The following is a 23,245-nucleotide window of genomic DNA, read 5'->3' on the forward strand; positions in this document are numbered from 1 at the left end:
CTCCCCAGAGCCCGCCGGGGCGGGAGTGGAAGTCGGATCCCGCTCTTTCGTTTTCGTTTCCCGGAAGGATAGCGATTACCGGAGCGCCCTGTGAGCCTGCTGGCCCGGGGAACCCGAGGGCACACTACCCGGCGCTTCTCGAAAGAGATTTCCTCCCACGCGACCTTCCAGTTTTGGGGGCCCAGTTAAGGGGTGAGGGAAGGAGGGCCAGTGGAGCGCTCACGACTGACGGCCGGTGGCTCTCTCACCTCCACCTGTAATGCAGGTAAGAGCCTGGCGGGGGAACCCCGCCGCGCGCGCACGCGGAGCCTCGGCCCCCCCATCCCTTCTCCACCACTTCGTGAACGTACCCATGTTATCAGAACTTTTCCTTGCTGGAATCTCACTTTCCTACACATTCCCAAACCTCACCATCCATCCCTCACCGGCCCTTCCTCCTCACTCACCTCCAGCCTCACACTGTCTCTCTTCCGACACCCCCCCACCCCGGCCCCCGTGTTATATACTGCTCCTCCTTACCTCCTCCTCACCCCTACATCAACCAGTTGTGACGTCCCTGGAAGTTCCTGCGCAAACCAGACCCGAACCGCTGGCAAACGCCACCGGAGAGGGGGCCCCCACCCCTTAGCAGTCCCTCTCCATTTGCCGTATTTCTCCAGAAGCCTCAGAACCGCCCCAGAGCAGGGCCCCCTTCCCACCTCCAAAGGCTTTCTCCACCTCCTCTCTCCAGAAGAAGATTCAGATCCAAATCCATATTTTATCAGACCTCCCCCTGGCTTTCATGCTGAAGCCCAGGGCTCTAACTCTCAGTAGCTCCCGGGCTGGCATTTCCCAGGCAGTTAAAGCCCCGGAATTGGCCGGTCCTCAAGCTTGGAAGAGGGTAGATGAGTCCACAAGGGGCTTCCTGCAAGTGTGAGATCTTAGACCCTTCTCCAGCTTGGCACGTCCTGCTTCCAGGCGGCAGCCTCTGAAGCTGGATTACCTGGGAAATAGCACCAAGGGCGGGGGGGTGGTGTGGTGGGGGCCAGCAGTGAGAACTACCCCAAAAGGTGTTAAATCCTCCTCTGCTTTGACAGCTCCAGATCCACAGTCTTTCACTGCAGGTTGCCCTCCTCGGACATCAGGAGATGAATGTAATGCTCTTGAAGATTCTAGTTTGAGAAAATGACTTACTGGGACTGGTTTCACTTTTACTTTTCACCAGCTGGCACCTGTCGTTGGGCATAAGCCCCAGGGTTACTCCTGTTTCTACAAAATCCTGTCACTTTTTTCACCTCCCCTTCCTGATGGATGAACCATATCACCTCTTGGGCTAAGCTGGTTGTAAAATTGTAAAGATACAGGCTTCCCTTGGTGGGACCTTGGGATTCAGAAATGTATCCTTCCTTTTTCTCCCTTGAAAACAGCATTTACTTATTTATTTTTGACTGAAAGTCTTTTTACCCTGACCCCTCAGGTTCCCTCTGTCCTCTCACCAAGGTCCCAGTGAGTATTCCTAGGCTCTCAGATTTCCAGCTTACAAGTCAAATCTTGGCAGGGGAGCCTTCTGGTGGGTTAGGCACACGCATGAAAAACTTGAATCAGAAAGATGAAATTTATCAAGTGTTCACTCTGTACAAAATGTTGAAGGTACCAAGCTGAAGTCATACTCGGTTCCTACCTTTTTAAAAAAAATTTTTAAAGAAATTTCTTATTTATTTGAGAGAGAGAGTATGAGCAGTGGGGAAAAGCAGAGGGAGATGGAGAAGCAGACTCTTGAGAGAGTATGAGCAGTGGGGAAAAGCAGAGGGAGATGGAGAAGCAGACTCTTTGCTGAGCAGGGAGCCCTACTTGGGGCTTGATCCCAGGACCCCAAGATCATGACCTGAGCCAAAGGCGGACACCCAACCAACTGAACCACCCAGGTGCCCCACAGAGATGGATGCTCTTTCACTTTGAGAAAAATTCTTAATACATTTAAGGATGACTGAGCCTTCACCAAGAAGTCTTGTCTTTGACTGCCCTGGTTTTTCCTCTTTCTAGGAGGGAGCATTGGCCAGCTCTTCTGTGAGGCCCGAGGCAGCCACACCACCCCCAGGCACCCAGGCTAGATGTGAAGCTAGAATGAACTTCCTGGGTGAAGGGGGAATCTGCAAGCTGCCAGGAAGACTCCGTGAGTAGAGAGGAGGAGAAAGGCTGATGTTTTTATTTTTATTATTTTTTTAAAAAGATGTATTTATTTATTTGAGAGAGAGAGAGAGTGGTGGGGAGAGGCAGAGGGAGAGAGAGAATCTCGAGCAGATTCTCCACTGAGCATGGAGCCCGACTCGGGGCTCGATCTTACGAGCCTGAGATCATGACCTGAGCTGAAACCAAGAGTCGATGCTTAACTGACTGAGCCACCCCAGGTGCCCCAGGCTGATGTTTTTAAAGGACATAAATATGACACATAAACTTCTTACCTGAGGAACTGCCTTCCCTCCATCTGCTATTTCTTTGCTGGGTCTTCTTTAACTTTTCCTTGGTGAGGAAGTCAGAGGAGGGAAATGTGAATTCTCACTGTGGGGAATGCGGCTGCCATGGCCAAGGGTGAGGGCAGAGCGGGCAGTCTCCTCATTAGTAAGATGAGGGGTGGAATCAAGTGAGCTATGGGGTCTCTTCCAGTCTAAAGACAAGGAGTTGGGAACACTCCTTCCAATGAGGAAGCCAGATGGAGTTAAACAGTGAACAACAATTGTATGTATGTAGAACTCTCTTTTAAATAATTATGTTTAATTGTTATTGTTACAAAAGTAACATGTGCTTATCATCAAAAATTGGGAAGTGGCAGGGAAGCATAAGAATATGTAGAATAATCAAATCCACCCAAAGACAGCTGCAGGAAACAGACTGGCCATATCTTTTAATTTCTTTTTTTTAAAGATTTTATTTATTTATTTTGAGAGAGAGCGAGTACATGAGAGAGGGGAGGGTCAGAGGGAGAAGCAGACTCCCTGCTGAGCAGGGAGCCTGACACGGGACTCGATCCAGGGACTCCAGGATCACGACCTGAGCCAAAGGCAGTCGCTCAACCAATTGAGCCACCCAGGCGCCCCATATCTTTTAATTTCATTTTCCAAAGTAATGCTCTTGCCGGAGGGAACTCATAACCAGAGAACAGGCTATAGACTCATGTATTTATGCCTATGTTTCTTTTCGAAAGATTTTATTTATTTTTGACAGAGAGAGACAGTGTATAAGCAGGGGAGGAAGCAGGCAGAAGGAGAGGGAGAAGCAGGTTCCCCGCTGAGCAGGGAGCTTGATGTGGGGCTCGATCCCAGGACCCTGGGATCACGACCCGAGCAGAAGGCAGACGCTCAACCATCTGAGCCACCCAGGCGCCCATGCCTATGTTTCAATTGCCAGAGCTGAGAGGTGGAAAAGCTAAGTGACATGCCCAAGAGCACGTGGGCTCTCCATGCTAAGGCCAAACCTTGGTCCTGCTGATAATCTTCTAAGAGAGTTTTCAACGTACTTCCTAAGCCATAGGAATCATAGGATAGGCAGCAAGCTGACCGCTGGTGGGAGGTCTTAATCTGGGTGGGGTTCTTTGGACAAGTGTGGGCAGGTACATGTGACCTGGGTTGGGAAGCATCCAGGCTACTTCTTGCTCAGCTCACCCAGTGGCTAGAACACTGCTTAATTGATTTCACTTCCTTCTGATTTCCTGGCCTTGGCCTGCTTTTTTCAGCCACCGACAGGATTGAGCAGAATCTTGGGTGTGACTTCATAGGTCTTGGGAAGACCTGGTTGCCCCCAAATGCCTCTGTCTCTGCTGTCCATAGCCTGGCACTCTTTTAATGAGGAACAGAGCCTGTGGGAAGATGGCGACTCATGGATACGAGAGAACCACAGAGCGTGAAGGTTGTCCTCATGCCTCAGAGTCATGGCGGAGGGAAGTAGCAATGTGATTTGGGGAGAAGAGCAAGGAGCTCTATAAAGAACCTCTGTTGCTTTGTTTTGTCCAAATGCCAAACCTGACTGGTAGCTTGGGGCTCAGGGCTGTTCCAAGGAGATATTTGGCAACAGTTACATGGAGAGTAGGATTTGGGCACTGTTCCCAACCCAAGCCATGGTGTTGAGGAAAAATGGGACTTTGGGGACAGACCTGAAGACCCTGAGTGTTGCTGCTGAGAAGGACCTTTGATGTCATCTTATGGCAGCTGAGGACACTGATTCTCATAGAGGGACAGGATTCTTTGCGGGTTCCACAAGGCCCTTTAGATTACCTCCTATGTCCTCCCCTATATTCAAAGACCACTCCCATAATTGGCACACCAGGTCCTAGAATGTCCACACTAGTAGAGACCCTAGATGTTGCCTTGAGTAACTCACTTGTATTCCAAATAAGGAAATTGAGGGCCAGAAGACTGTGTTCTGCCCAAGGTCAAGTAACCTTCAGTCACCTCCCTGCCTCTGGGTGCCTAGCTCAAGGTTACCAGGTAAGAGAGTACAGGAGGAGGAGTGGGGATTAAGAAAATGCAGTCATCACCTTGGTAAATAGTTATGCAAGCCTTTTAATGTTTTGAAGCCCCCCTTTGGTGGGGCCTCTCTGAGATGGTTACCAGGTCCTCCTGCACATTTCTAGCGACAAGAACTTCCTCTCCTCTTCAGCCAGCCCATTCCCTGGTTACTCAACTCAGGGTGCAGGGTCATGTGATCTATTTAAAACTCCTGAGGTACTAATCCTATTGCCTTTGGTTAGATTTCTCCAGAAACAGACCCTGAAATACTTCTCCACAGAGGAGAGAAGGAAATCTAACTTAAATTCAAATCGTAGGGGCGTGTGGGTGGCTCAGTGGGTTGTCTGACTCAGTTTCAGCTCAGGTCATGACTGCAGGGTTGTGGGATCTGGCCCCATGTTGGGCTCTATGCTCAGGACAGAGTCTGCTTGGGACTCTCTCTCCCTCTCCCTCTGCCCCTTCCCCGACTTGGAAGCAGGCTCTAAATAAATAAATAAATAAAATCTTTAAAAAAAAAAAAAGAACTTTGAATTGTAGCACTGTGGGCAACTGGAGCTCACTCCCAGTGGGGACCTCTGGGGGGCAGTGAGAGCACACCCTGAGTCCTCCCAGCCCAGGGGTAAGGAAGCAGGTTCTTCATCTGCCCACTTCCCATCCATGATGGGCTGAGGCTGCTTCCATTGACTTCATTGCAAATTGAAAAGACCCCTCGCTCCTCTGGGGAGAAGCTGAGCCAAACCCAGCCAGGGCTTGGCTTGGCTTCATCCCCACTTTCCCATTCCTCTCCAGCTTCCCAAGTTGCCCTTTGCATTGGCTAAGTCAGGTGCAGAGTCAGGTGCCGACATCCGGCATTTGGTGGCCTTCAGAGAGTAGAGGTGAGAGCCAAGGGCCCCCAGCAGCGTCTCCTATACTTCTCATCTTAGATTTAATGACTCATATTTACTTCTGAAAATATTCAGGTAACCCAGTTCTGGCCTTTAGTAAATATCTAACAGTCTTAAAAGATAGGATACACTAAATGACTCATTTTCCTGTCAACAACATCCCAAATAAGCAAACTGCTGACACATAATGAGGGGTTGACCTTTCAGATGGCTGGGATGATGTCATCCCTGTTTCTTGAAATTGGGTTTCCATTGCTGGGCATCTCTCTGACATTTATCCTCAGTTGCCCACTTCATTCCCTCCTCCACCTCTGGCTTCTATTCTAATCATCAGGGTGATTTGCCTCAGCAGGAAGGTGAACAAACAAAACACATCTTGCTTAGCTTTTTGAGTTGACCACAAGTGGAACATGCCAACAACTTCCCTGTAGAGCTTACGTTTGTGTGTTTATTTGCCTGACAAAGATATGCAGTAGAGCAGTCCAAAGTCCATTCTGAGGATGACTGTCCTGTTTAGTCCCAGGACGTGGGCTGGGACGGAGGGGCTGGATCCACGAGGCTCCAGCACGGTGCCCTGCACTCACAAAAGGAGATTCACAATGATGCTTCCTTCTCTGGAAGTGGAGAGCAGAAGAGGATCCACACTGTCCCTCCCCCCAGTCTCCATCCCCGAGGGTTCCCCAAGGCCAGGGTGAGGCAGGAGATGTGAAAGCAGTACAGGCCCTGGGACCACTTGCAGGAGCCAGGCTGAGGTCCCGGGGGAGGGAGTCTGGGAGGAGATGATGCAACCCCCAGGGACAGCTCAGGGGATTTTGAGAAGAGGCGGTTTAGACATGGTCCCCAGCACAGCCGCATTTGATGACAGAGACACTGAGACTCCACCCGAGAAAGTCATCTGTGCAGCTAATGGCCAGATGGGGCCTGACACCCCGGACTTAGTTCTTGGTCCTCACTCTCTGAATTTTCTTGGAGCTCATTCCCTGGCACAAAAAGCTCTGTGAACTTGCCGCTGTTGGATGCAGAGGAACTGGGGTCTCTGCATTTTGAAATGGACTTTCAAAGCTCCTAGGTGTGAATAAGCCATGGGAAGAGACCATAAAGCACCACCTGCGATTTTCAGATGTTGTGGGCAGAAGGATGACACATCTCTGCAACTCCCTGGCCTTGTAAAACAAGGGAAAAGGCCGTTGGGGGAATTCCAGCAGATGTTCGTGCTGCTGCTCAAGTTCACATCCTTCACCTATAGAGAGTCCCCGGGGCACTTTATTTTCATGTATACAATTCTAACAGTGCGGCTTCCTGCTTTCCTAGACCAGGGCGGCTCAGGCGCACCTGAGTCTCCCGGGAGCCTTGTTGATATGCAGATTCGGATTCAGTAGCTTTGGGGGGGGGGGGGGGGCACAGCCTCTAGGAAGCTATAAGGGCCTCATCTTATGCAGCTATGTCCTAACGGTGCTTTTCAGTGTTTGGTCAGACTCGCTAAGGAGTGAAACCAATTTCGTGGGTCAAAATAAGTCTTTTTTAAAAATGAAATAGACCTTTCATGAGTACTTTGGGCTCTTTATATATACGCGTGTGTGGGTCATGATATGGAATGCATTTTTTTTTTTTTTTTTACTGCGTGTTGAGGTCAGAATGATCTGAGAAACTCTGCCCTAGATCGAGGCATATGAAAAGCCGTAAGTTAGATGGATGCAGATGCCAAGAGAGAGGTGGGGTGGGGTGGAGCGGTGAGGCTGGAGAATAGAAGTGAATGTTCTGGAGGTTTTGAGTGTTGACAGTAATGTTGTCACCTGCCAATGAAAGGGAATATGGCAAACAACAAACAGATGGGAGATTCAGAACTCTGATTTGGGAACAAAGAGCCTCCTCCTTCCTGAAGTCAGGGCTAGACCGTGTGAATCTTTGTGCAGATTGAAAAGACCCCTCCTTTCTGAAGAATCCAAGCCAAAGCCAGCCAGGGCTGGGCTTGACTTCATCTATACCCTCCCATTCTTTCCCCTTAATGGTGCTTTTGTGCAGGATGCAACAAAGCTGTTTGCGCTGGCCCTGCCCAGGGTCTGGAGACCATAAAGCTGAGTGTGATTACCAAGAAAGGCAATATCAGCCAAGACAATCAGGGCAAACAATGGGATGATGGATTTGAGGACACTGGACAGACAGTGACCCTCAATAAACCAAGGAAAAACTACAGTACTCATGGCAGAGAAACAAGCTGCTCCCTCTATTTTCAGGCAGGCTCCACCAATGAGGATGCTGATAGTCATAAAAAATACCATTTGTTGAGTTTTTACTCTTGACCAGGCATTGTGCTGGGCATATTGTATATACTGTGATTAAGTACATTTAAATAGGCCTGGAAAGTGGATTCTTTTATTATCCCCGCCTTACAGATGTGAACGCTGGTGCTACAGCGGGGAGAATGATCTTGTCCATAGTCACCCACCAGTAAAACGGTGGGGCTGGGATTCAAACTCAGGTACCTCAGACCCTGCAGCTGTCACTCACTCTGAGCAACAACCAGTGTGGGATGATGACAGCTCCCATTTTTTAGTGGACTGGCCAAACACTTTACAGTTTCCTGCATTCTTCCTGAGAACCCTGCCAGGAAGGTAGAAGCCAGCTGTTAGTTCTGATTTTGTTGCTCATGACTGGTCCAGCTCTGTTGTTCTGGAGGTCACTCTATTATCTAGCAAACTGCAGGGGTGTGGTGAGGAGTAGCTGGGAAATAGCTTTGATGAGGTGGGAAGGAGAAGCTTGAGAGGGTTTTGAAATCAGGACAGAGGGGTTTTGACTTGCTGGGGTTGATAGTTGGGAGCCATGTCAGTTTCTGGAGCAAGAGAGTCAAAGAAATACAGTGGGAAGAGAGACCTGGTTGGGGTGGCACTGGGAGCTGGTCAGGATGCCTAGAAGTCTTTCAGCTCCCTCATTTAGGCAATTTCTATTTATTGAGCCTCTGCTATGTGCCGGGCCTTGCTGTAGGTGCTGGGGAGACAACAGTGACTGGGACTGGCAAAGTCTGTGGTCATGGAGCTGACATTCTAGCGGGGGATGCAGTGACTGCATAAAGAAGCAGGACACCCGGTGATAAACACAGCAGAGGGTGATGTGGCCCAGGATGGGGAGGGGAGCCATCAAGTCCTGCCCTGCTCTGGGCTGGGTGAAAGGCACTGCTGACTCTTCAGGGAGATACACGAACCCTCCGATGGTGTCTCGGACCCACAGTCCCTCCAGCTTCCCCAGCTGGGGGCTCTGTCCAGATCTGTCCCAGAAGCCAGGAACCAGCCAAGCTGGAAATCCCCAGTGAGCATATGGTTGGGGCAGGGAGAATAAGGTGATATCAGGCTAGAGTCTTGAGATACAAAGATGGTTGATATGAGGAACTGAAAATACGGTGGATCATAGCTGAGAGAGGGAGAAGCATGGGCTGGTTTGCAGGTAAAGCCCCTGAGGGGTGGTCAGACTGGTAAGGGGAGACTCAGGCTTATCCTAGTAACGAGGTCAGGAAGATGTCCCGGGGAGGGGGTAGTGGACGCCTTAGATGACACTCACCAGCAATTGCTGGCGTGTGCTGGGCCCGTGTCAAGAATTTTACTCTCATCACCTCGGCTAACATAAGAGCTCCACTTATCTTGGAAAGCGCATACCACATGCCAGACACCGGTCTTTACATTGATTATCTTGTAGAATCCTGATGACAGCCCCGTGTCGCTGGTACTGTCCTCCGATGAGGACACTGAAACACGTTCGTTTTGCCAGTTTCCATCTGGCCTGGCACCATCATCAATCCTTTTTGTTGTATGTTTCTCCTTTTCTTTTAGGGATGATTTACATACGGTCATGTGTACAGATCTTAAGTGTACCAATGTGTATGTGTGGATTGCAGCCACCACTGAGATCAGGAACTAGACCATTTCCGGTGCCCCATGAAGCTCCCTTGTCCCTCTTCCTGGTCCATTCCCCTCCAAAGGGTAACCGCTGTTCTGAGTTCTTCCCCTAGATTAGCATCTGTTCTTGATTGCATTATTACTTCTGGCTTCTTTCCTTCAACAGAGTATCAATGAGCTTTAAGCCATGTGTCCTGACTAGCAGTGTCTAGTACTCTGTTTTCCATTGCATGGAAACATCACAACTTGATTGTCCGTTTTCAAACTGATGGATATTTAGAATGTTTCCAGTTCTTTTCTATTATGAACAGAGCCACTGTGGACATTCGCATACATGTCTTCTGGTGGATGCATTCCCACCATGGTAGGGGTGAGATGCTGGATTGCACAGTATGGAGCCTGGGCTCCTAACCCCTGCACCATCCTGCCCCTCAAACAGCACAGCAGCCCCACTAGGCAGTGAAATGTTATCCCATTTCCCAGAGAGGGAAATTGAGGCTAAGAGAGGTTGAGTGGCTGGTAGGTGACTTGGCTAGCAAGGGGCTGAGCTGGGGACCCAGACCCTGGGGTTGGAGATTTGGCCCAGAGCTAGGTGGCTGATCCACTGCTTGGAACTTGGTCCTTCCCTGGGGCCTCAAATCCTTCTGGAAAGCCTTTTTTGCCCCTAGTCTTCTTTGAAGACACGAGGAACAGGAAGGTCCCCTTTCTGTATTTGTTGGCCTTGAGCTGCTGGCAGCAAAGGGATGAAAGGTGAGGGCAGGAGTGAACAAGAGGTAGTGAAAGAAAAACCAGATCTCACTCCGGGGTGATGACAGGCTTCATGTTCAGGTTCTACTGTGTGACCTCAGAGTCTGTCACAGACAGCTTGGGAAGTCCCCTGCCCATGTCTCAGGACCTGGTAGCAGGACCACATCTGTGGTTGATACTGTCTGCCAAGTTCACGGTTTCCCCCTCTTCACGTAGTTTAGTGTTTCCCTGGGGGCCGGGCAGCTGGAGGGGGGTGGAATCCATCCCCACCCTCTGGCCAAACACAGGACCATGTACTCCTCTGACTCAGGAATCATAGTCTTGAATTTTCAGGCTGACAACCTCAAATATCATGAAATAGGCAATCCCACAAAAATGCAATGGCCGGTGGGTCCCCCGAGCCCCAGAAGCCCTGGCTGGTTGAGGAGCTCGCCGCTGATACTCCTGAATCTCGCTGTCGGGTGGCTTCCAGCTTCCACACTGCTCAGCTTTTGTGTCTCAGTCCCTTCTGTAAATCACTGGACTGATCTCCCACCGAGGCTCTAAATTCCTATTTCCCCCAGCAAGGCATCCTTCTCCCTTCATTCCTGCCAGGTGTGGGTGTTATCATTAAAATGCTATCTCATCCTTCTCTGATTGTGCCTGTCCCTGACTAGTGAGCTGTCGTGTCTTGCCACATGTTTATTAGTGGATTTGTTCTGCTGCAGAGGTTCTCAACTGGAGGTGATTTTGCTCCTCTCCCTTGGGACACGTGGCAACGTCTGCAGGCATTTTGGGTTGTCACATCTCGGGGTGTGTGTGTGTGTGTGTGTGTGTGTGTGTGTGTGTTTGCTGCTGACATCTAGTGGGCAGGGGCCAGGGATGCTGCTGAATATTCCACAAAGTTCAGGACAGCCCCGACAGCTAGGAATGATCAGGTGCAAAGTGTCAGTAGTGCCTTGGCTGAGAAATCCTGCTCCACTGTGAATTGCTGGTAAGATGTTTTTTTGAAAAAAAATATCAATTTAGAGATGCTCTTCACCTATGATAGACATTAGCCCTTTATCTCTCATCTGCGTTGCAAATATTTCCCTTTATTCTGCCATCTTTTAGTTTCGTTTATGGTATCTTTTACCACACATACAAAACTCAGTGTAATCAAGTGCATCTTCTACTTATGTAACAGCCTCTGAGTTTCCTGTCATGATTGAGGTTTGAGGTTCCCCCCCACCCTTGTTTAATGCATGTGGGTTTCCTATTTCCACTTTTTTTCAAGATTTTATTTTTAAATAATCTCTATGCCCAAACATGGGGTTCAAACTCACAACCCGGAGATTGAGAGTTGCATGCTCTTCCGAGTAAGCCAGCCAGGCACCCCCCTATTTCCACTTCATTTTTCTAAAGATTTTATTTATTTATTTGACACAGAGAGAGACAGAGAGAAAGCGAGAGTGTGAGCGAGTACAAGCAAGGGAGGCGGCAGAGGGAGAGGGAGAAGCAGGCTCCCCGCTGAGCAGGGAGCCCGAGGGGCTTGATCCCAGGATCCTGGGATCATGACCTGAGCCGGAGGCAGATGCTTAACTGACTGAGCCGCCCAGGCGCCCTCCCCACCCCACCCCCTGACTTCTTTTGAGGTTTCTATTGTTTTATTCATTAAGCCTTAATCACATCTGGAACTGATCTTTGTAAATGGTGACAGGTGAAGGTCCAGATATATTTTTTTCCCAGGTGGAGAGCCAGCTGTGGTTTTAGCATAGCTTAAATTCACAGTCCTTTCCCACTGAATTAAAGCCCCACTTCTATCATGTATTAAATTTACACACACACACACACATACACACGCACTTCCGGGCTCCATCTTTTCCCCTGATACTTGTCAGTCTCAGTAATGGTGTCAGATCTCCATCACATGGCTTTGTGGTATGTAGTACCACAAAGCCCAGTTGCTACCTCTGTTCTTTTCTTCCCCCTTAAATGATTTTTCAGCCAGTTTCAGAAATTTCTTCTTCTTTATTGTTCATTCTTAAGTCCCCAAATAAAGTTAAGGGGATCCTCTCCTTCCTCCTAAGCTGGGCTGTATTGCCCTGCTTTCTGCCTTTGTAGCTCAGGGCCCTTTCCCTCTGTGTGGCGAGCAGGATTGTCATTAGATAGTCATTGGTTACCTCCCTCCTGCCAGCCTAACTCTGTCTGTGTCCCCAGCAGGGGCACAGTGCCTGGCACATGGCCCGTGCTCATTAGGTATTGGTTGAATCGATGAACAAGTGGATGATGCACTTTTTCTTTTTTTTTTTTGTAAACATGAAAATGAGTTTTATCTCTTGTGCTGATTTGGGACCAAGGCAGTCACAGGGTGGTTTAGTCTTTGTCACTGCCAAGGTGTGGCCTTGGACAGGTATCTCCCCTGCCTCAGTTTTGCTACCTGTCACACCAGCCCTGATGAGCCCTGAGCTCCTCCCACTGTCACATGGCCAGGATCCTGATAGGGCTGAAACACTCTTGGGAGGAGAAGCACCATACAAAGCAAAGCAGCAGGCCACCATCATGGCGGGCCAGTGCTGGGGGCCCCAATACTTTTAGGGGCCCACAAAAATGTTCTGATTTCTTTTAAAAATCAAGAGAGAAAAATGAACTTTTAGGCAGAAGAAAACATTTTAATATATAACAATATACTTGTCTTTCTACCAATGCAGTCATAAAATAAAATTTTAAATACATTTTAGGGGAGGAAGGGGCCTAGAAGGCAAGAGTACCAGAGCCCACAAAAGTCATAAAGTGGCCCTGTTAAACACAACCCAGATGAGGGGGGTAAATAATTGGCATTAGGAGCATAATAGGCCCAGGCAGAGTAGACATGTGAGGAAGAGGAATAAAAGAAAGCAACTTCTTGTCTGGGTTTTGCCAGAGACAAGAACACACAAGCTGGAAATGGGTGTAGGAGACTTCTTTGTCCCCTGGGCTGTTCCCTGAACAAACCCAGACCTGAGCTGGCACAACAGAGTGGAAGAGTGTGGCAGCCAGACAGACCTGGATTCTGGGCCTGGCTGTACTTCATGCTACCTGTGTGACCCTGGGCTAGTCACTTAGCTTCTGGAAGCCTCAGCTTCCTCATTGGGAAAACAGTAACAATAACACGTCTTCTTCACAGGACACCATCACTCAACACAGGTCTTTGGAGCGCCTCCGCTGGTTCAGGCGCTGTCCTCGGTGCTGAATACATACACCGCTGTGTCCTAGCACAACCAGCCCAGTGCCAGGCACATAATAGTTCCTCAGTAAATATCTGTTGAATTAAGAACTGGGAAACAGACTGGGGTGAGGGGGTACAAAAAATAAAATAAGTGAACACATACATAATGCATAGATAATGATAAACATAAACATATAACTATATGAAGTGCAATGACAAGGAAAGTGAGGTGCCAGGAAGGAAAAGAACAGGACATGGTGAAAAACAGGGAGACAGGACAGGAGAGCATCTGCTCAGATGTAGCATTCTGGGTGGGCTTCTCGGAGGAGGTGACATTCCAGAGAGGGCCTGAAGTGGACGAGTGATTGTTGAGGGGAGAGCTCCTGCCCCTGCCCTGTGCTCTCTCCCAGTCCCTGTCCCTGTGGTTGCAGGCATCCAGCCGGCACTCTGGAGCAGGGAGGACGTGTTGCACTGGCTGCGCTGGGCTGAGCAGGAGTACTCTCTGCAGCGCACTGGGGAGCATGGGTTTGAGATGAATGGCCGAGCCCTCTGCATTCTCACCAAGGATGACTTCCGGCTTCGTGCACCTGGTTCAGGTCAGGGGAACTCACTGGATTCCCTCTAAAACATTCTGACGGAAACCCAGGTAGGCCCAGGGAGGGAGATGGAGGGAGATGGATGCATTGGTTGGAGGAGCATGCTCACCTCTCACCATGGCAGACGTCCCCTTTTCCATAAATGTTTGCCTGGTGGTTCCTCACAAGAGCAGGCCTGCAGCAAAGGAATCTGTTTGGCTCTTGTTTGCAGAGCCCTGAGCTCTGTCCTGCTGTCACTTGGCCCTCCCCTTCCCTGTGGCTCTTGTCTCCCCTACCCATTTCCACTCTGCCGCCTCTCATCTCATCAGCATGAAGCTTGTGATTGACCCCAGCCCTCACCCCAGAGGCAGGCGACCGACCTGCTCCCTTCCTCCACCCCTAGGTGACGTCCTGTATGAGCTGCTTCAGTACATCAAGACCCAGAGGCAAGCCCTAGTGTGTGGACCCTTTTCTGGAGGGGCCTTCAGGCAGAAGATGCCCACTCAGCACTGCCCCTGCCTCCTGGAAGGTGAGGAGGCTCTTCTCAGAGCTCTGGGACCCTCTCCCAAGTTGGCCTCTTTGGGAGGGCAGGGCTTCCTCCAGGCAACCTAAGGGAAGAGGCAGCTGTGTGGGCTGAGCTCCCAGCTCCCCTCTGCCCTGCCTCCTCAGCCCTTGTGACTCTCCTGGCAGCCCTCTGCCTTCCATCTCCTCATTTCTCTGCTCTCCTCTCCAGCAAAGAATTTCCTCTCCTCCTGGTCTCCCTGTGGAACTGTTCTTGTCAGGGACTCTAGAAGCCTGAACGTGGGCATGTCCACATCCACTGTCAGTCCTTATTCCCTGTCACCTCTCATGGCCTACAACCTAGTGGATCATTCCCCCTCCCCTCAAACTCTTCCCTTGGCTTCCAGAACACTCCACGGTCATTCCTTCTCAGTTTCCTGGCTTCTCTTTTTCTCCCTTACTTTTTAGTGTTGGGGTACCCCATGGCCCAGGGGGCCTCTTCTCTATCTGCACTCAGACCTAGGGTGCTAAATACCATCTAGTACTGATGATCCCTACATATGCCCAGACCTCTGTGAATTCTAGACTTTCACACCCCACACTGCCTACCCTACACCTTCCCTGGGATGTCTAATGGGCATCTCAACCCTAAAAGCTCCTAAAGCAAACACCTGATTCCTGCCCCACCTTCCTCCCCACAACCCTGCTCCTCTTCCAGGCTTCCTCATCTCAGCAAACTGCAATTTCATCCTCTCAGTTGCTCTGGCCAAAATGTTGGATGTCACCTTTGATTGCTTTCTTTCTCTCCCACTCAAATCCCAACGGTCAACAAGTCCTGTTGGCTCTACCCTCAAAATCTATCCAGAACCTATCCACCTCACACACCTCCACTGCTGCCCATGGCCCAGCCCCCATCACCTCTAGAGAATCTCCTCATTGGTGTCCTTGTTTTCACTCTTGACCTCCTATGATCTATTCGCAATAGAGTAGCCAGAGAGCTTCATAAGTCAGATCATGTCACTTCTCTGCTCAAAATCTTCCAATGGCTCCCACTGCACTCAGAGTCAAAACCACAGTCCTTATGATGACCTCTTGCCATCTGCTGAACTCTCCCACCCCTTTCCTCCTTACTTATGCTGCTCTAGCCACACTGGCCTCCATGTTCATTGAACAAGCCAGAGACACTCCTGCCTCAGGGTTTCTGCTCTTGCTGTTCCCTCTGCCTGGCATTCCCTCCTCTAGATACCCACATAGCTCACTCCTCTACTTCTTCAGATGTCTGTTAGATGTTAACACTTCAGTGAGACCTTCTCTTACCATCATGTACCCTTGTCTTTCCCAGGATTCCCTCTCTGCCTTATAGTGCTTTATTCCATCCCCCCCCTCATATTGTGTACTGTTTCTATTTCCTTTTTTATTTTTTTTTAAGATTTTTTAATTTACTTATTTGACAGAGAGAGAGATAGCGAGAGCAGGAGCACAAGCAGGGGGAGTGGGAGAGGGAGAAGCAGGCTTCCCGCTGAGCAGGGAGCCCGATGTGGGGCTCGAGCCCAGGACCCTCGGATCATGACCTGAGCCGAAGGCAGACGCTCAACGACTGAGCCACCCAGGCGCCCCTATTTCCTTTTTTATTTTAATCATCTCTCTCCCTTTCCAACCCCCCGACTTCTTCCACCACTACAATATAAGGTCCATGAGGGCAGGGGCCGTTTTTTAGTTCAGTGATATGTCCCCAAGGTTTTTAGAACAATGCTTGGCTCACGAAGGTTCTCAATAATTATTTATTGGGTGGATGGAGAGGGCATAGGACTGAAATACAAGGCACCTGGATTCTGGTCCTGGGTCTGTCACCCCTTGGCTTTGCAAACAATTGTACAGATGAAGGAATGGGTTTAAGAGATTGAGTTACTGTCTGGGAGCTGGTGTTAGCACCTGGGCTGTCTGGCCCTCACCCATGCCCTCTGTGCCTCCCTGACCTTCCAGCTGGGGACTGGATGGAGGAAGAGCATTATGAGTGCTGCCCCACGGGGCTCCCAGGCATGCCATTGAGTGGTCTGGGCTGGGGGAGGCTCTGAGTCCACAGAATCAGTGGTGCTTATCTGCTTGCAGAGGGGACTGGGCCCCCTCAGTTGGCCCCCCGAAGGGATCTCCTGCAGCAACCATCACACCTGGGGCTTGCCAGCTCCTTGAGTCCCTTGGCCAAGGGGCCCCTTGGCAGGGAGGCGTCCCTCAACGTATCTCACTGTGCGGAGCTGGGCTGCAGGGCTGAGGGATCCTGCTCCTTCCCCACCATACTGCAGACCCCCATTGATGGCAGGATCGCTGGTGAGTAGGAGGCTGTGTGCCCCTGGCCCAGAGGGAGGTGTGCTGAGGCCAAGTCCCAGAGGGTGGCGGGTGGCAGGGAGGAGGGTTGTTTTGAGCTGGGGAATGAGAGAGTCTGTGCTGGGCTGTTGGGGGGGATAGGGTGACTGTCCCGTGTGCCGGCCACAATCTGGCTGCAGCAGGCAGGGCTGCCCAGGGTCGCCAAGCCTGCCCTGTCTCCAGGGCAGGGACAGTGAAGCCGGTCATAGTCAGACAGTGAGATTGGCATGGCGTATTCCTCTCCTTTAAATTTTTATTTATTTATTTTTAAATGGTTGGGTACTTACTATGTGCCAGGCATGATTCTGAGAACTTTATTTAATCCCATACCAGCTTTTGGAGGTCAGTATTAGTCCCATTCTATAGGAAGGAAAACGAGGCACAGAGACGTTAAGTGACTCCCCCAGGATCAATCACATAGCAGTAAGTGGCAGAGCTGGGGTGTGAACCCAGGCCGCCCGGCTCCAGAGCCTGAGCTCTTACCAGGCGACACACTTCCACTCCACATTCATAAACTGCCTGCCTTCCCAAGGGGTGTTTTTTTTTTTTTTTTTCAGCCGTGCCCGTGCCTACATTGGTTGTAAGATACCACAGAAGGGGCAGAAGCCTGGTTCTGGGGTTGGAAATGCCTGGGAAGCACTAAAACACAAGTATCAGGTCTTTTTTAATGATAATGCTTACTATTCTTTGAGCACTTACTCTGTACCAGGCACTGTGCCAAGGGCTCTTGGGTCTATTATGTTACTTAATCCTCATATCACCACCTATAAGGAAACCGTGGCTCAGAAAAGGTTAGGTAATCTGCCTGAAATGAGCCTGCCGGGTGGCCCAGGGAGGGGGCCTAAAGCTCTTGCTCCCAGGCCCCCTCTGTCACTTGCCATCCATGATGGCACATTTGATTTTCTCATGCCTCTCACGAGGGGGCTCGACAGGATGGGTTTAACAATCCCAATTCAACAGAGAACTGGGCAAAGGGCAGAGAGGGATCTGGAGGCAGGTTCAGCCCACTGGCCACCCTCCAGCACCCCCACCGCCTGCCCTTGCCACCTGCCCACATGTGAAGGGCGTTGGCTTTGACATCTGCCGAGCTGGGTTAGACTCCTCGGTCTGCGTGTCACTTTGGAGCGCGGTGACTGGGACCTGTCCATACCTCTCTGAGCCCATTTCTTCATCTCTTTGTGTGGATAAAGGTAACAACTTCCCAAAGTTGGGGTGAATAAATGAGACCATGAGCTCCCACACGTGGCTGTTCCTGTTGATCTGTCATCTTGACCATCCCACTGCATGCCTGGGCCCCAGCCTAGAGAGCCCCAGAGCTCCTTCCTAATGTCTGTCCTCACGGCCCCAGGAAAGCCCCCTGTCTGCACCCCTTGTGTTCAATTGCAGACTGCCGGCTACTGTGGGATTACGTGTATCAGCTGCTCTCGGACGCCAGGTACGAGCCCTACATCAGGTGGGAAGACAAGAATGCCAAGATCTTCAGAGTTGTGGATCCAAACGGGCTTGCCAGACTCTGGGGAAACCATAAGGTAAACCGCAGCCCGCAGGCGGGATGGCCTCCACACATCCAGAAGAGGACAGAGCAGGGGTTCAGAGTGGACCCGTCAGCACTAGGGGACGGTCCTCAACTGACGGGGGGTGGGGTGGGGGTTCACCAGCAGCTCCAGAAGTGTTGGGATCATTTTATTCTGGGAGATCCTGAGGGCTCTCAGGTTACTTCTTGAGGATGGGGACTGTCCCTGAAACTCAGGAGTCTTGCCTTCTACGCGCTCAAACCCACCTTTGCTTAGCACTTGAGACTCTCAAAGTATTTTTACTTGAATTTCACCGCATATGCTGTGGGGTGGTTAGGCCAGATGAGGAGACTGGTTTCTGGGGGGACCTGGGGTAGAAACCTAGGTCTCAGGCCCTGTGGGAGCATCTCGTGTCAGCATTCCCAATGTGAGGAATGCCCATACCTAAAGGGACGTTTGCCAGAGGATTTTAGGTGGTTTACTCCAAATTCTACTAATTAAGTATTTATTTTAGTAAGAATTAGGATTAAAAGTTTTAACTACGATGTCAATCTCTTGATTTCCAGCGGTGATATTAAGCAAGTGTCCTTGTCTATAAATAAATTCATTTAACTAAAAAAGGAGTCTTTAAAAAAAAAAAGGAGTCTTAAAAAAAAAACAACTATTAGCAATCATGGTAATCTGTAATAGATAGCATTTCCTAACATGGCATGGCATTTGATCAGCAGGCACCGCTCTGAGGGCTTTCCCTGTATTAACTCATTTAGTCCTCAGGCCACTTGGTGAAGTAGACACCTGGTGAAGTAGACACCAGAGGGGAAACAGAAGCCCGTAGTGGTTTCTCCAAGAGTCTGCAGCCAGTAGATGGCAGAGCACGGACTTGAACACAGAGTGTGTGGCTCAGGGCTCCCCTCTATTTCAAAGATTGATTGATTGATTGATTTGCTGGCGGGGGGCTGGGCAGAGGGAGAAGAAGAGAAGCATACTCCCTGCTGAGCAAGGAGCCCCACGTGGGGCTCGATCTCATGACGCTGAGATCACTACCCAGGCGGAAACCAGGAGTTGGGCGCTCAACCCGACTGCGCCACCCAGTCGCCCTGCGGTGCTCCACTCTTGTTGCCTCTCCGTGGTGCTGGTGGCTGGAAGGATACAAATGACTTGAGGCTGGGTGTGTTTACCTGGTCCAATCCCCATATAGTACAGGGAGGGAAACCGAGGCCCAGAGAGCAGCAATTCCGTTTAATGAGCATATGCTACGTGCCAAGCACTGTGCAAAGTGCTCCCATGGAATAACTAGTTTAGTCCTCCCGACATACCTGCGAGAGGGACGTTCTTATCCTCATTTGGTAGCCAGGGAAACAGCTGCAGAGGCAAACAAACTTATTCGAGGTCCTGCAGCTGCCAAATGGTGGAGCCGGGGCTTAAGGTGACACTAGAGCCCAGCCTCTTTGCCCTTACTCTGCACTGCCCACCCCTCAGAGAGAGGAAAAAATAAAACGACTTGGCTAAAGTCACGCAGCTCATGGTGAGCTCCTCCTACCACTGTGTTCCCCTTACCATGCTGTCTCTCTGACTGTGTTTCCAATGAAATATATATGTATTTGTTACTACTTGTGACATTTGCTATTTAAAAGCAACGCATGAAAGGTGCCTGGGTGGCTCAGTCGATTAAGCGTCTGCCTTCGGCTCAGGTCATGATCTCGAGGTCCTGGGATCGAGTCCCGTGTCAGGTTCCCTGCTCAGCGTGGAGTATGCTTGTCCCTCTGCCCCTCCCTTCCGCTTGTGCTCACTCTCTCTCAAATAAATAAATAAGATCTTTAAAAGAAATAAAAACAAATAAAAGCAACAGGTGATTTACTCTTGTCCTGTGGTTCTCAGCCCAGTAGGTAGTGCTCATTATTTCTCCTCCAACCTTCCCCTGGCTTTCTCCTTCCAAACTCAAGAGAGCTCTCATAAATGCCCACAGAACTCTGGGCTGAGGGGCTTAAGAAACAAGCCAGTCCAACCTGCTCCTTTTTTTTTTTTTTTTTTTTTAAAGGAAACGGGGAGGTGGAGGATGGGAGGCAAGGAGACAGAGACAGATACTTTTTTTTTGAGAGAGAGAGTGAGAGAGCAGGGGGAGGGGCAGAGGGAGAGGGGGAGAGAGAGAATCTCAAGCAGACTCCCCACTGTGTGCAGAGCCTGACGTGGGGCTCGATCTCCCAGCCCTGAGATCATGACCTGAGCTAAAATCAGGAGTCGATGCTTAACCGACTGAGCCACCCAGGTGCCCCCAAACTGCTCCTTTCCAGGTATGGAAACTGAGGCCTGGAAGGAGCGGGGTGGGAGAGGAGGGTGCTGTGGGGCCGCTTTACCTTCTAGAACCGGGTGAACATGACCTATGAGAAGATGTCTCGTGCCTTGCGTCACTACTATAAGCTGAACATCATTAAGAAGGAGCCCGGGCAGAAACTCCTGTTCAGGTGAGTAGCTTAGGGGCCAAGGGGAAAAGGGGAAGCAGAGGGGTTGGGTGGGCTGGAAGCGGCTGGGGCAGGGGCTGATTTGCACCTGGGGCCTGAATTCCAGATTTCTGAAGACACCTGGGAGGGTGAGCCAGGACGAGGACAGCCGCCTGGAGCAGCCAGAGAGCCAGGAGCAGGACAGGATGGATTTCAAGGAGGAGATGCTGGAAGTCTCTCCATGAGGGGCAGGAGGATTCTGGGCACCAAGCACTGATGGGACAGAAACTGTCTCCCTTGAAGGCAGCTAGCTGCCTGGTGGTCTCCACCTTCCTCACGGAGCAGTAGGGATCCCCAGCGGGTTTTGCACTCATGGGATCATAACCATTGTCTCAGACCTCAAAGCTGCCTGGGCACCTGGGAGGCTGAGAACGGGGAAGCCTCACATTCTGGACACTGTGGGGGGCATCGTTCTTGGGTAGGGTAGCACTGGGGCTCAGTGGGGCCCGGGGAGCGAACCCTCTCTCTGCCCTACCCCTTGCTCCCTGTGCAGCTGGGGAGCGGTAGCGGGGGGCTGAGAGAGCAACCAGCCCAGCTCCCTCAACTTACAGAAGAAGGTAGCCGAGGCCCCTCACTGAGCCTTAGCTCTTTCCTAAAAGGGGCATGCTCCTGAAAACCCCCGCTCTGGGGGCTGATGCTGGCATATGGGAGAAAGGAGTACCCTTCGTCGGTCTTAGTAATAACAATATAACAATGTTAACTGACATTTAAGTGCTCACTGTGTAGGACCCTTAGCTCACTTGTGCTAAGGGTCCTACACATATTTTATCTCATTCCATTCACACGCCAAACCCCCGAGGTTTAAAGATGGGGAAACAGAGGCAAGGCTTGCAGAGCTGGGATGTCTCTCCAGAACGCAGTGCTGTTCCTTGGCTGGTTGGTTGGTTTTAGTGACTCTGCATGGATGGGACACTTCTCAAGCCAAGGCCACGGCCCTGCCTCTCTGCCCTCGGCATCTCTGCAGAATGGTTCACCTCACTTGGCCCAACCTTCTTTCCTGTTCTCAGTCCTTTGTTGATGTTGTGACTATGACCCAGCGGGGATCGCCACTGCCCCCTGCACGTGGCCTCCTGTGCTCCGGGACCTGCACCTGCTGCGTGACCTTGGGCGGGTTGTTGTCCCTTCACAGGAGCCTCAGGCTTCTCGCCCGTAAAATGCAGATGCTATTCCTGACCTGACCTCACAGGATTGCCAGAAATCTCCGTAAGACAACATTGGTGACCTGCTCAGCGTGTGCCTGCTCCGTAGGAAGCACTTAGTCCGTGTTCACGAAGAACACTCTGCAAACCCAACTGCCCGAAAGCGTGAAAGTGCCCCTGGGCTATTGGTTCAGTTTCTCTTCTCCCTGATGCCCCAGGAGTGGCTGGGGCCTCGCGAAGGGGTCAGAACCTCTGCCCTGTGACCCTTCCAGTAAGGTTTGGGGGAGAAAGGGAAGGGGGTGTTTTCACTTCATTGAAAACAGAACTTCTTGGATTCACATCTTCTTTCTGGGCAGGAAGAAACCTCTGCCGCTCGCCCCCGGGAAGGTCAGGAAATTCCCCCGTCTGGCGGAGCCTGAGCTGGCTCTGAGTCACTGTGCAGAAGCTGATAAGGATTCCTGGACTTGGGCACTCAGAGCTGTGACCACTCCTAAGCAGTGCTTCTGTCCTGACTGAGTCCTGCCCCGGGCCCTGGACACTTCCATGCCAGAGCGGCCGGGCAGGTGACCTTGGCATAAAGGCTCAGTATGAAAATCCTTGGTCCCTTTCCTCTTCCTCGAAACTGTTCCATCTCCTTTGACTTTGGTCCAGGATGAACCCGTGCTCCCTAGCTTTTCTCAGCATCTCTAACCCAGAACTCCACAACTGGACTGGGAAAAACTGTCAAAATCCACTCATCCAGTCTCTTCTCTTATTGATAAGGCCACTGAGGCCAGAGACTGGCTCAAGACAAACAGCCCAGCTCAGCCTGGTGGACTCCTCATGCTGCCTCATAAGTCACTTCTTCCAGGTACGACATTGGCATTGGCCTGGCATTCGTTACTGGTTGCCAATAACTGTGTATCCCAGGGAATATGTCTTCACCCAGGGTGATGAATGTCACCCAGCGCTGGGGCCACTGGGACCTGGGCTTGGGCAGAGTCTACCACCCTAGAGCCTGGATGCCCGGCCTCCCCACTCAGCCCCGGGGGGAGTCCACCCTTTCTCATCTCCCCAGGCACGTTAGGCTCGGGTCTGGGATGTACACCTGGGTGCCAGGAATAAAAGGATTCATCCAGCCCTTCCCTCCACCAGTATTAATGGTCCACTTGCTATCTACGTGGCACAAGGTGAAGCTCTGGGTTTACAACCATTTTTGACACAGATTCCTGAAAAGTGGTGGGTCACTGAAAACATGTCAAAATGGGCTTCCTCACAGATCATTTTAAAAAAGCAGGATGTATATATTCTCATGATTTGCAAAAGTAGCCAGCCATGTCTGTGTCTTATTTATTTATTTTTTGCCAGAAGTCAACAGTAAATAAATAATTTATTTAAAAAACTGAGTGTGTTAACAAGTTCACTAATGAAATAAATGACACAAGTCATGATCTCCATCCAGTCGAGCAACTTACAGCATTCACCCGGGAGCACGGGCTCCATGATTCTCTGT

The 23,245-nt window shown here is 50.7% G+C and overlaps 1 protein-coding gene across 2 annotated transcripts; it reads left to right on the forward strand.

Annotated features, from left to right (window-relative positions):
• The first annotated feature begins 46 nt into the window (after window positions 1-46).
• On the forward strand, window positions 47-23,104 carry ETV7 (ETS variant transcription factor 7). 2 transcript variants are annotated; one of them, XM_032409932.1, is made up of 8 exons: window positions 47-265; window positions 2,023-2,152; window positions 13,597-13,761; window positions 14,144-14,269; window positions 16,351-16,566; window positions 17,989-18,131; window positions 20,478-20,578; window positions 20,682-23,104. In XM_032409932.1, the coding sequence occupies exons 1-8, from the start codon at window positions 260-262 to the stop codon at window positions 20,797-20,799; spliced, it is 1,005 nt and encodes a 334-aa protein (XP_032265823.1). In that variant the 5' UTR covers window positions 47-259; the 3' UTR covers window positions 20,800-23,104. The 2 variants fall into 2 exon arrangements, with proteins under 2 accessions (XP_032265823.1, XP_032265824.1); XM_032409933.1 differs by lacking the exon at window positions 16,351-16,566.
• Window positions 23,105-23,245: the final 141 nt, after the last annotated feature.

Source organism: Phoca vitulina, unplaced genomic scaffold (genome assembly GCF_004348235.1).
Source record: "Phoca vitulina isolate PV1807 unplaced genomic scaffold, GSC_HSeal_1.0 scaffold11, whole genome shotgun sequence".
Classification (NCBI taxonomy): Eukaryota; Metazoa; Chordata; class Mammalia; order Carnivora; family Phocidae; genus Phoca; species Phoca vitulina.